This window comes from Trachurus japonicus, chromosome 1, assembly GCF_045865225.1.
Source record: "Trachurus japonicus isolate A0001 chromosome 1, Traja_1.0".
Lineage (NCBI taxonomy): Eukaryota > Metazoa > Chordata > Actinopteri > Carangiformes > Carangidae > Trachurus > Trachurus japonicus.
In genome coordinates, this window is record NC_140907.1 from 14,407,487 (window position 1) to 14,419,978 (window position 12,492).

Consider the following 12,492-nt stretch of genomic DNA (forward strand, 5'->3'; position numbering starts at 1 on the left):
GCTATGTCAGTGGATAAATGAGAAGCGTCTTACCATTACAGAATGTGGGGTCTAACACAGTGACGCTTTATTTCTAGGTCATTTCTAATGGATTTTGCCCTGCCCTGATTTTCTTTTTGCCAAACAAACCCACAAATCTAACATCACTTGCTGTGAAAACTTGCCCTGCTTTTACAAACCTGCTGTTCTAATTGATGAACTTGGAAACTGATAAGTGATAGTTAAGTTTGTTTTGTGTTTGATTGACTGTTTATTTTTCAAATGTAGTTTTTGGTGAATCCATATCTTTCCTATAGAGTTTTACAAGATGAGGTACAGGCAGCGCCTATTAGGTGTCTGTATAAAGGAAAGGTTATAGTAGGCTTGCTTTAATGGACTCCCATGTGATGGCAAGTCTCAAAAAAATCCTTGGTGGGTTGAGGGGAGCTGTGAAATGCATTTTTGGCTCAATTGTTCGTCGTTTCTCTGAAGTCATCAAAGATGGTGGAAGGAAAAAGTGGAGAGAACATGTAGTAGATTAATTATGTTTTAGATTTTGCTTGGTTGTTGGTGTGTAAAGTAATGTCAGTTGAGTAAACAATATGTATATTCACATATATTTTTAAATCCAGTGTGTGACAGGGCTCACTATGTCTCACACACATCTGCTGCATGCTCTTTGTGTTACAGAACAGGGCCACAATCTCTGTATGAGAGTGAAACCCACGGATGAAATATTAGCCGCCCACCCTGCTGTCACTACTGGGGATCAGACCAGTAATTTCCACGCTACTGGCTGGCCTCTGTGCTTTATGTCCCACTCGCGACATCAATCTTATTTTACAAGCATGTTGACTCATCTCTCACCACTTCACCGTGACTATGGAAAACGCTGCCTTTCTGATGAAGATTATATGAATGCAATGTTTCGCAAATTCACTGCTCCTGCAATGAGACAATTACTTTTACTTTATGATTTCTCACCCTGGTATTTCAGGTCATTGTGGTTTCCGGGGACTGGTGGCGCAGCATTGACGAAGTGGCACACAGCGAGCCCACGGAGAGTTACAGCATCGCAATGAAAGAACATTTAACACATAAACACACATGTGCACCCTAATACACACACGAAAACACACACGTGCATACAACACATGTCAGTACCTTCTGTGCGGATGGTGAAGGGGGAGTCCCCCAGTCTCTTGGCTGAGAACTGCCCCCCCAGAGAGGTCATTAGAAAGCACAGGCTGAAGAAGCCTATTCCCACCACGAATATCCTGCAACACAAGAGGAGGAGAGAGGGGGCGGATGAAAGGGTAGTTGAGACAGGCCGACGTATTTATGGGGAAGGGCAGGTAAACAGATATTTTGGGTGAGCATTTTGGAAAAAATGAACACGAGGAGAGACAGAGGTGGAAAGTATGATATTTTGAGGGAGACAAAGGAGCGGATAGAGCACGAAAAGCGTGGAGAACCAAAGGAAGAACAAATATGGAAGACAAGTTTTGCAGGAGAAATAGAGGAAGGGAAAATGTAGATGCAAAGAAGAGAGGATGAGGGAAAATGTAAGCAGAAGAGGAGAGGAGGAGAGAAACGAAGAAAGTCAAGAAACAGCATGCAGCTCTTCTCCAAGGCAGAGCATAAATAGAGTAATGATCACACATAAAAAAGCAGGAACTTGAAGCCAAAGGGCACTTGAAATGTCTCAGTGTTGTGATGTTATTGCTTGGCATACATCTAGGACAAGTGGCAAAATAAGGGTGAGCAGCTCGCCCCCGAGAGCAGGCACAATGTATGTGATTATTTCTGAAATATCAGAGGTGCGTAGGGGCCAAGCGAAGAAGAGGACAGAAGACTGACAAAAACATCAAGGCATTTAAGGTGAGTAAGATAAGCTAAAATGCCACATGAGTCTCAGAACGCACAAACTGCTCCCACTCACCCCTCTGTCTGAACCACACAAAAAGTAGGTCAACAACAATGGACTATCCAATTCAGCGTTCACTGTGTGAGTTATTGTATACTGTAGTACCCTGAGATATAAAGGACAGTCACTGTTCTGTTGTCAAGCTGGTCTCAGGTGATCATATTGTAAAATCCATCAGGAAAACAGGCTCAGATCTAGACTGCAGACCTGGCTTTGTAACTTAAAGTACTGCTTTATGCTGCTTTGTGGCAGAGATCTGATATTTGAAAAGCTGTTTCTCAGAGGGGGAAATAAAATGAAACTGTGTGTGGGTTCTCCCTTGTTAGACAGCCATGAGAGAATCAGATCGTTGACTTAAAAAGAGTTGAAAATCAGGTCTTTTGTATCTGTGTAAATCCTGCCCTAGTTAAGCTACTCTCTTCTGTGTATATGGATCAAAGGTTATCTTATTATACCAAGATTCTTCAGGGGAACCACAGAGGCAAAGCTGTCTGTGATTCTTATCCACTGGACAAAATACCAGTCAGCCTCCATGACTAACAAGTCAAGCCCTAACAAAAAAAAAACTTGCTGCTCTGCTGCTAAAAGAGAAACTTCTTGGAAGATTTTGTAGAAGCGGTGGAGTGCAAGGGAAATTTATCCAACAAAGAGTGGCTAACACTCCTGCGCACATAAACCACTTTTTCAGCAGCTGCAATAATTTTCCCATATGTTCCTCTATTATGTAAATTTGTTTGGATAAATGCTTTACAATATTTGCAAAAAATAGGTGCAAACAAGCAGTTGCAAAGAATACGTGGAGCAATGGAAAGAACGTAACAAAACTTATCACAACCCGCTTCATAATTTAGGGCCCACCTTCACGTAACCTGTAGTCTTTTAACTTCTGCACCCGAGGTTGGAAAGATGAATCTTAACATAACAAATGAATGAATTATTCACAACCATTGCTTTCTTCAAAGCCAGACAAGAGCTGTTTGCTTGGATGCATGGCCCAGTGTGAAATCTGACAGCACTTCATGGAATGTTAAGTAGCTCCAGTCACGCAACGTTCAGAACAAAACCTCTTAATATTGATGAGGCCGTACGAAAGTGAGTTCCTATCAACAGAAACGAAGAATGGCCACTTAAAAGAACATTTGCTGACTGATCTGATTGACCCAAAGGGATCAAGATGATGTTGAATAATCTGTTAAGCATAGAGCCTAGTGGTTTGGCAACCTCCCAGGGTGACTTTGTATTCCAAGATAGAGCCAATGTGTCTTGTCCTGGGTTGTTATTCGCTCAGATGGCTTCAAGGACACACTGTGGGATGTGACTTCTCTGAGAGGAAACTTTTTACTCTGGCACGAGACAAAAAACTAAATATTGATATTGAATAACCATCCAACGTGAGCATCCAACGTGATAATAACCATCCAATCACTCCAAAAAGTTAAGTCATCACAGTTAAATTGTTATCTTCATGCTCTGTACATCCTGTGGCACAAAGTAATCAGACCACATTCTGAGTTGAATCTAATGAATAACAGTACTGATTACACTTGGAACAAGACAAACAGTAATTTGTGCATGAATACACATTGGAATTAGACCTCCCAATTCTGATTATCATCTTGAATCGCTGGTGTTGGAAGCAGATTATTAGACAACACTTAATGTGACGATGACTGTGATCAGCAGGATTACAGCAAGAGGCTTCAAAGAAGAGTGTCACCGTGTCAACGGGCACTCATGCGTACAGCGTTGCTTTATTAATTTGCACTAAAAACAGAGGGGAAAAAACATAATCATACTTACATCAAAGTCCTAGTATCTATAAGCATATGCTCAGCTACTCTGCCGTCTCATACAGTATAGCTCTATATCTCTCCCTGGATACAGTAGTATTATGATATAATGAAATATTGCCCCATCTGTTCCAGGCATATTGTGGAATGAATTGGAATAGCTCAATCACTGTCACAGGACCACAGCAGCAATATAGTAACTCATGTGCATCCAATCCCATACAATCTTTATGATCAAGGGATTATTAGTCATGAATATGAAGCCATGTCTACCTGCATGGATTACGCACAACACAACAATCTGGTCAGGAAGCAAAATAAGTGGAAGCAGAAAATTAAAATCACTGACCTGATTTACAACAATTATTCATACATTTTATCTGGCCTGATATTTGTTTTTCACCCTCATCCTCAATAAGAAAAACTGTAGTGGCCCACTTTAAAAAAAAAAATTAAATACAGGGGTCACAGCAACGACATAAAGCAAAATTAGCTGATTTAACAGATAATCAATCTTTGTGATCTAAGGATTAGTAATCATGTGTATACAGGCCAGGGGAGGGGGAAGCAGCTATGGCAGCATGATGGAAAGGAAGGGGGAAAGGAAGTGAAAATAGTCAGCTCATGTGGGTGCGCAAAGGCTGGTCTGACGACGTCCTAGGGCGATCGTTTCCTCTCTTATCATTTAGCCGTTTTCCAAAGTGGCGTTAGGTGGGTGATATGAGAGGATTAGGCCCCGGTCCTGCCTGACGAGTCTTTAATTAACAGGCTTAAAGTAAATGCTCTGCTCCCTATAATTGGATCAGAAGGAGAGATCTACTATCAGCTAATTGGCTTCCTCACACATGCCTCTAGGTAGATGATTTTGAAGCGAGGAGTTCTGCCAGGCGTGGAGGAGCCATGGCGTAGGTGTTAACTTGGGGTGTTTTCCAAGAAACTTTTCCTGGCACCTTAACCAGCCTAAACTCTGTGAACAATTCAATTTGGTCTGCATTTTAAGATAATGTTGATTTTCACATTTCATGTTAGAGCATGACAAGCAAAAGCTTTGGCTATTAACATCTTTCTGCTCGAGGTCTTGTCAACAGATAAGACTTGTCAAGTAGTATTCCTGCTGCTGAAAAATTAGAAGAAACCTGTCTGATGTGTCTGTGCTATTCACATCATCCCTCTACCAACTCTTCAACTCTGGCCAAGTGTGTGTGTGTTTATTTTTGGGGGGTCTTGACATGATGACTATTCAATAAAAGTTCAAATTCAATGAAAATGATCCAACCATTCAGAGTTCACAAAAATTAAAAAATTAAAACCCAGCTCTAGGCGAGAGATCTGGCTTCATTTTGAATGAAATCACCCGTGGCAAGCTCTCATTGTCTGCACTGTCAAGGCTAGTGCAGCTCTGTCACAAAGCTGCTTAATTGAATGTGTTTGAATAAATACCCCATCTACAGAGTGGGTTGCAGGTGAAGCAATTCAATGCAGCATGAATGTAATCATTTCAAAGACCCACTTCTTTTTTTTAATAAAACAAAGGTTGCTGCACAACTGCTACATCCCTGCTCCAGCTCACAAAGGAAACTGTTTTAAAAAGCCAACAGCATTAGCAGGTGGAAAGTGAGTTACAGTAACTGGTGATTTGAGGATATGCGTCCGCTGCTTTTGATCTCTAACTCCCTTTAAAAAAAGCAAAAGATGGATAAATTAGACTATTTAATTCAAATGTATAGTATTATTCTGTAGCCTACCTATCAAGGCAATTTAAAATAAAGCAGGTTGGCACAACATGGCTCAATGGAGTGTAAAAAGATCAGCTGTTAAAGTGGTTAACATGTGTAAGAAATCCCCTCCAGTTTCCCCCTTCATATCTTCACAAACAAAGCCCAGTCACACAGTGATAATGGAGCTAACCATGTGGTAAGAAACTAAGTTAGAGCTCGGCTGACTGGTAGTAGCTACAACTGCTCTTTCATAATCCACCGCTGAGTGTTGTCCCTTTATCTCAGTCAATCTAAATCTAATTTATCCAGTAGAGAAACACCTGGTGTGCCTGGCTTCACATACACAAGTGACCCAGTAGCAGAGGTTTATAACTCAATTTAGCCATTTTGTTACTGTTCAGCTTTGGGACGTCTGTGTGATAAAATGCACGCATAGAGAAAACACACACACTTAAATCAATATAAGCGACCACAGTGCTCGAGGCGAAAGAGAAAACTGGGTGAAAAATAACGTCGCGGGCTCTTTGTCTCTTACCTGAACGGTTTGAACGTTACTAGACATCTTCTGACCATTATTTTACCGTCGGTGATGCCAGTAATCATTTTCCAAAACGAGCCACCGCTGACATTGCTGTTAACCTCCCGACCTGGGACTTGAGGTGACCGACCATTTTATTCTATTAACGTCCCCTCCGACGGTCAAAAAAGTGGCTTCTTCACTCTCCCCGTGAGAAATGGTAGAAAGTTTAATTCAGTAAGTCTCTTCTTCCACGCGTGTGAAAATGTAATTCAAAGGCGTTATATTCCGTCGTCAGACATGCACTGTGAATCCGAGGTGAAGTCGCCGCAGGTTGTGTCGCCCGTCGGAGTCATATCCGATGTGAAGTCTTTACCAAAAAAAAGAAATGGCGTTGTTCTCAAACGGTTTGTTGTGTGAGTGTGGTTTTTTTTTCTCCTTCGAGTGTGGACGACTTTACGGAGAGGAGGAATAGCTTCGTGGACGACTCAACTTCACAGCGAAGCCAGTCCAAGTGTGGCCACCGTGTTGTGCCGTGTTGCCCTCGTACTCACTTCTGAGGGTACGGCAGCTACTGAATTGATGGACATCCGGTTAATTCTTTCAAAATAATAGCCCCTAAATCAACAACAGGCGAGCAACGCACAATTAAAAACAACCAACACCAAAACTTATTATTCACAGACTAGTCATGACAATAATAATGATGGGGATCCTTAGGTTGAATATAGACAGAAAGGTGTCTGAGAACAGGGAACAGTGCGTGATGAAACGTGTGATGGCATTTCATGAATCACATAATTTTAATATTGTAGCCACCAATCTGCACCATGAGACAAGGAGTCCAAAATCTATTTCTGTTACATTAAAAGATGGAATAAACATATTGTCTCTTTTTAAATGAATCTAAAAACGAATCGACAGTTGTGCTGAAATCTAGTTAAAAAATAAATGTTTTAGTGCTGAGACCACGTGCGAACACTGTGTTCTTTTATTTGGGAGGATGTGCCTATTATTTCCGTTACATGTGTAGCTTCCTCCAGCTGGCTTGACGCTGGACCGCCTGCACTGTAGCTACTGTAGAAAGATCTGGTGGGTTGAAGGCTGCGCAGGATCAAGGCAGAGAGGTAAATCTGTGGCTTTTAACTTTAGGTAACACTCACAACCTCAACTTTCCTTTCCCTGCCTCAGTAACCTAATATGAACAACGCTCTGATCGGTTTGTGATAGGATAGGCTACTTTTCTTTAATGAAGCCTGTAAAAAGGACCAGGTTGGTGCTCTGATATAGTCTGTTTCCAGTAGGTCACTGACTCCCACAGGTGGTTTCCGGAGCCTCACAAGAGGATATTAAACAGGATACTAGCTGTATTTTGCTTATTGTTATTTTTCTATTTATAGAATTTTTTTTTCCCCTTTTTTTCTCCTTTTTTCCCCTTTCATTCCTTTTTGGCACCATTGTTGGCTCAAATTGGTCTCTACACTACTGTACGAATGTGTAGCCTATACTGTATTTGGTGGTGAGTGCATCGCAGCTGAGCCGTTCAGCACCACGGACAGCGAATGAGATCAGGGTACAACAGCGGCACCCAGCGGCAGGCAATGCTACTGCAGTCATAGTACTTACTGTAGTTGGACCAAAAAGCTTTAGAAGACATAATGAACATTAAAAATCAGCGTTTGAATAAATTAATGAATAAGTTTACAAGGAGTGACACAGTGTTGAAGAATACTGTCTCACAGTAGCCTTAAATACAATGGGTGTCTGTTTTTGTTGTGTTGTTCCAAGTGCTTCATTTAAAAACTACAGTTGAAAAATAACCCAAACAAAAGGCAGGGAAAACCCCAAAGTACAACTCTAGTCAACCTTATTTGTTCAGTTAAAACAATTAGCAGTCAGTTTTAGCAGTGGCACAGATTATGCAGTGTTTGTGGCCAGCAGAGCATTGGAGCGGAAATGGATGCAGAAGGGGGAGATCTGCGGGGGACCCGACTGAGGATGACAGAGAAATCTCAAACTCTCTTCATGCATCACTCGCCCTGGTACATGTGGATTTGACTGACAGCCCACCGCCCATGCTGGCTGTCCCTCTCTGTGGGTTGTGGGAATAGTTTCTGCACAGTAGTAGAAATCACTGAAGTCTGAAAAGCATTCTGTCAGATGCGGAGAATACCCAAAGGCAGGAGCCATCACCACTTCCAAAGCAAATATAGACATTAACACCTTTTAGAAGACTTTGCACTGTCTATAGTGTAAATGTGTTTAGTTTTTTTTTTAATGGATGGCCACTGCAGTAGTGAATTGTTTCAATGAAAGAAGCATTAAGTCCAATTCTGGAGTGGAGAAAGTGTCACAGACCCTGTCACAACCACTATGTAGTTTTTTGTTTTGTTTGTCCTGTCCCCTCCGCAGCACTTGTCACTATTCTTAATGAGCTGTCTACCTTGAAACAGCATCTAGCTTGAGGCTGTGCTAACCAGCAAGTGTAAAGCCACCTCAGGCACAGAAGAAGCAGAGGCTCTGCAATATTTTTTTTTTTTAAAGCAGTACTGATATTCAGCATGTATATTACCACATCTTTTGTGTTTTACTTTTGGTGTTGTTTGACTTTCATTTAGTATTGCTTTGTTGTTTATAAATGACTTCTCCACCAGGCTTATTGGTGGCAGCTGGCTGCAAATGTATGTACCCTAAAGAAGTGATGATTATAAAACCAGCTCCAGGCCAGGGGGGTTAACGCATGAACACAGAGTGCAATTTATCCTCTTTACTTGATACTTTTGGATATAGACGTTTTACAATAGAATACAGTCGGCACAGAGCCAGTTTCAGACATGCCCTAAAATCAGCACTATCTCCACAGTTCCCTGCAAGCTTTTACATCTTGTAATACTTGTAACTAACCCAATCAATGTATAGATTTGTATGGTGATCTGTCATCAAACAATATGACAATGTGCCAAATGTGCTCAGAATATATTTTAAAGCCAACAACCCATCAATGCACTGTCTCAGGTGGAGCCCAGACAAGATATAATGACCTCTATGAACATACAAGATGGTACGAATATGGTGATATTATCAATATCTTTGGGACTATGTTTTCCAAACAAACCTTATGATGTCCACAATGAAAAATAAGTGATGCAGTGTCTTTTTTTTAACTGTATGGATGAAACCAAATAAAGCTCAAAAAGGTGAACATATTTCAGTACTGTGCAGAATAAGTGGTACACAAATACAACAGCACAGCAGAAAAAAGAGAGAACAAACACAGAGAGACACAGAGCAAGTGAAATATAGATCAAGAGACACTGTTTCTTACACATGGCTTGCTTAACACATTTTCATGTAGGATGGATGACTAAACTAGCAGGGGAGTACAGTCCATCTATCAATGGTCAGGGACAAAGGGAGGAGAGCAAGCAGGCACATTTGCTTCTCATATTTCACGAGAACTTCTCTTATCTAGCCCACAAAGTTGTTATCTGATTTTGTTTGGAACCGACTCTCTCACCAAGGGGGGAGAAATGACTTTAAAAATAAGTGGAACACATAAGCCTCAGATAGCATCTCAAATGGTGAGTTAGTTACTGTTCATGCTGTATGTAACTGTGGGCGAGCTTATGGCATACACAAGAATAAGAACATCAAAATGCCCTTTACTACAAAGAGAAAAGTTAGAAACGCTGATGGAAACGCTCTTAATTAAATTGCAAAAGCATTACACTGATGGAACAGAGAAACGATTCTTTTTAGTGGGGATTTAAAGAGATTGGTTTGTTGCATGCAATTTAATATTCAAAATATTTTTCTTAAATTATATGCATTTAAGACTAAATTGATAAATAGATATTGATATATTAAATGAATAGAATGATAAATTGATGCCATTAAACATCTTTAAAAATCAGAGCAACTCATGTAGCCACGGCATATTATGGCCAAAAAGAAATTACAGCAGTTTACTTTTTGTGTCAAATCATGGCAAATGGACTGGTGCCAGTGAAGGTGCTGCTGTAATATTGTCAGTATGTTTGTAATATTTAGGCAATTTTTGGAACTGACTGAGTGGCATTGTTGTTCCAAATACTTTGATGCATGTATATTTTTGTTTACATGCTTGCATGGACTGCTCAGTGCCGCAGGCTGACTGTACAGTTGGTAGCCTGATTCTTTTAGATTGAAGAGACATGCATGGATGATTGGCACCTTCTAATCTTGTTCTGTATGAGGGTTAAGAAATTCTTCTCGCTTGCAAATGTCATTGCACAGCGCACAGGATTATCTCGAGTGTTTCTGATTTCCACATGTTAATTTATCTAAACAAATCTGGATAGAGGGAGCAAAACAATTTGATGAACAATTAAAGAACTAATCAATGCTCAACATTCTTATGCATGATAAAGTGCTTCTCAATTAATCTCAATTTGTTTGCGAGCCTCATTTGCAAATAGATGCTTTTAGCTTGTAAAGACAAATAAAGTTCAGTGTAATCATTTGAAATTGAGATTCAAACGATTTTGCATGATACTTGAAAACATATTTATACAACAGCCCTTGTACAATATGATGATGTATTATGCACATTTTCCTCAGTAATTGAGTATGCATCTAAAAAGTGTGTTTTACTAACTGGTTCTCTCAAGATAGAGGTGTAACAGATATTATGTGGATAAGGCTAATGATCCTTTATTGTGAACCAATGGAAAAACTGTTCATCATGACAGAAGCATTGATTGATTTCTGTTTCTGGAGCCAGGAAAGGTCAAATCCACTTCCCCACTTTTACATTTATCTCTGTGGAACAACATGTAAGAAGAGTCAGCCGAAGAAAATGTGATTCTAATCGGGTGATTTATGCAGGTCATTATAAAGGTAGGTTGCTGTCACAAGCGGAGTTGAGATGAGCACAAAAGACTGAAATCAAACTCCAAACTCTGATCACGTAGACAAATCGCATATCAGTGTCACACACCCGTGGCAGCCAATCTAATTTAATTTTCTCTGGCAGTGAGGAGAAACTGCAAAAAATACATGTCACTGTTGCAATGCAATGTAATGGAAAAAAAAAAACAGATGGCAAAAGTTAGACAAAACCCTGACAAAGAAAATACATCAAGAGGAGACATTGTAAAGACTTAAGCAAACAAAGAATGTAAATATATGGGCCTGTCTCCATGTCGGAACAGTTTAAGGAGTAAATCTGCTGAATAACTTGAAAGTAAAATGTGCGCTCATATTTATTGCTGGGACAAAACACCACGTAATAAACTACACCTGGCAGAATCAACTAAATTTAAATTCAATTCAAACACTTAGCTCGGACTGCTGGCGCCTCAGCTTCATATCAAGTTTCTTTCCTTACAGTCTGTTAAACCTTTCGACTTGGCCTCAATCATGCATGAATATGGCTCACATAAGTTGTGAAGGGGCACATTAGACCATATAGAGCTTCACCTGTGCATGAGTCCTGGCCAACTGTTCAACCAAATTTGAAAACTACTCTTGATAAAGACGCATAACGTTTCTATTTCAGGATTGATTTTAACCAGATTCTAAAGTCCACTACACAGAGGTTCACATTTGGAGAACAAAAAAGAGGAAATCAGAGCAGACAATGCTGTAACCTCCCTTTGTTAATTTAGACCCACTCAGACACTGCCTAAAACTCGTTCCTTCCTCCATGCCCCAGCTGGTCTTCCAAACAAAGACGGGCTAATTGGGAGTCTGGACTCAGTCACAACAAACAAACGAAAAAACAATCCATTACCACTGAACTGTAATTGAAAACAGAGCCTGGACTTAATTACTAATCGTTAATCATCCCATTCACCTGCAGCTACCTGTTCACTTTATCGTTTTTCATTTCACCAACTTTTTTTTATACCAATTACAAACCTCCCTCTGGATGAGATGGAGCGGAACAGTTGAAAAGAGGGATGAAGACAGAATAGTTCAGACAAATGGAGGGATGACAGAAATCGATGGAGGAATAGAGAATGGACATGAGGAGAGAACATAACAATAAGGGGGATTGATTTATCTGTAATGAATGAGGGAAATGGCTTGGTGGAGCGATTTGTCCCAGTCACGTCCGGGTTGATAGTGGGCCGTTTTGTGAGAGGTTGAAAGGGTATGGAGTATTGTGATGCTGATTGACAGCGCAGGTCGACACGAGAGAGACAATTTGCATTTTCATTACACTCAAGATTGACTTTCTTCTCCCATGCGGTTTCACACTGACACACGCAGTCATGAACACACACACATATAGCCATACAAACAAGCAAACATCATGGTGCTGTCTCAGTGCAGAGCCTCTGTATCTCTGTGGTGTGTGAGTGACAGCTGCACAGTGTGGGTCTGTGTGGGATTTGGAAATAGAAAAAAAAAATCTCTCAGAATGAAGTGCGTTATTTACAGTAAACAAATTGTTATATTGAAAACAGAAGCATTAGTTCAATGTTGAATCATCTGTCCAGCTTTGTGGGAGAAAAAATATACTCTAAAAGTGTAGGTTTTAACACCATGAGGTCATGGAAAGTTGAGGTGATTATA

At 40.4% G+C, this 12,492-nt stretch overlaps 1 protein-coding gene across 4 annotated transcripts in view; it reads right to left on the reverse strand.

The window, feature by feature from the left end:
- The window catches only part of LOC146991544 (alpha-1,6-mannosylglycoprotein 6-beta-N-acetylglucosaminyltransferase B-like), a 127,422-nt gene extending 120,939 nt beyond the window's left edge, over positions 1-6,483 (reverse strand). For 2 of the 4 annotated variants that reach the window (XM_085774285.1, XM_085774277.1), the window contains exons 1-2: positions 5,950-6,238; positions 1,144-1,256 (exon numbers count right to left, since the gene is read on the reverse strand). In XM_085774285.1, the coding sequence (XP_085630411.1) occupies positions 1,144-1,256; positions 5,950-6,017 (181 nt within the window). In that variant the 5' untranslated portion in view covers positions 6,018-6,238. Of the gene's footprint in view, positions 1-1,143; positions 1,257-5,949 lie in introns of all 4 variants that reach the window. The other 2 variants (XM_085774303.1, XM_085774292.1) reach the window with 2 other exon arrangements.
- Between the last annotated feature and the right edge of the window lie 6,009 nt (positions 6,484-12,492).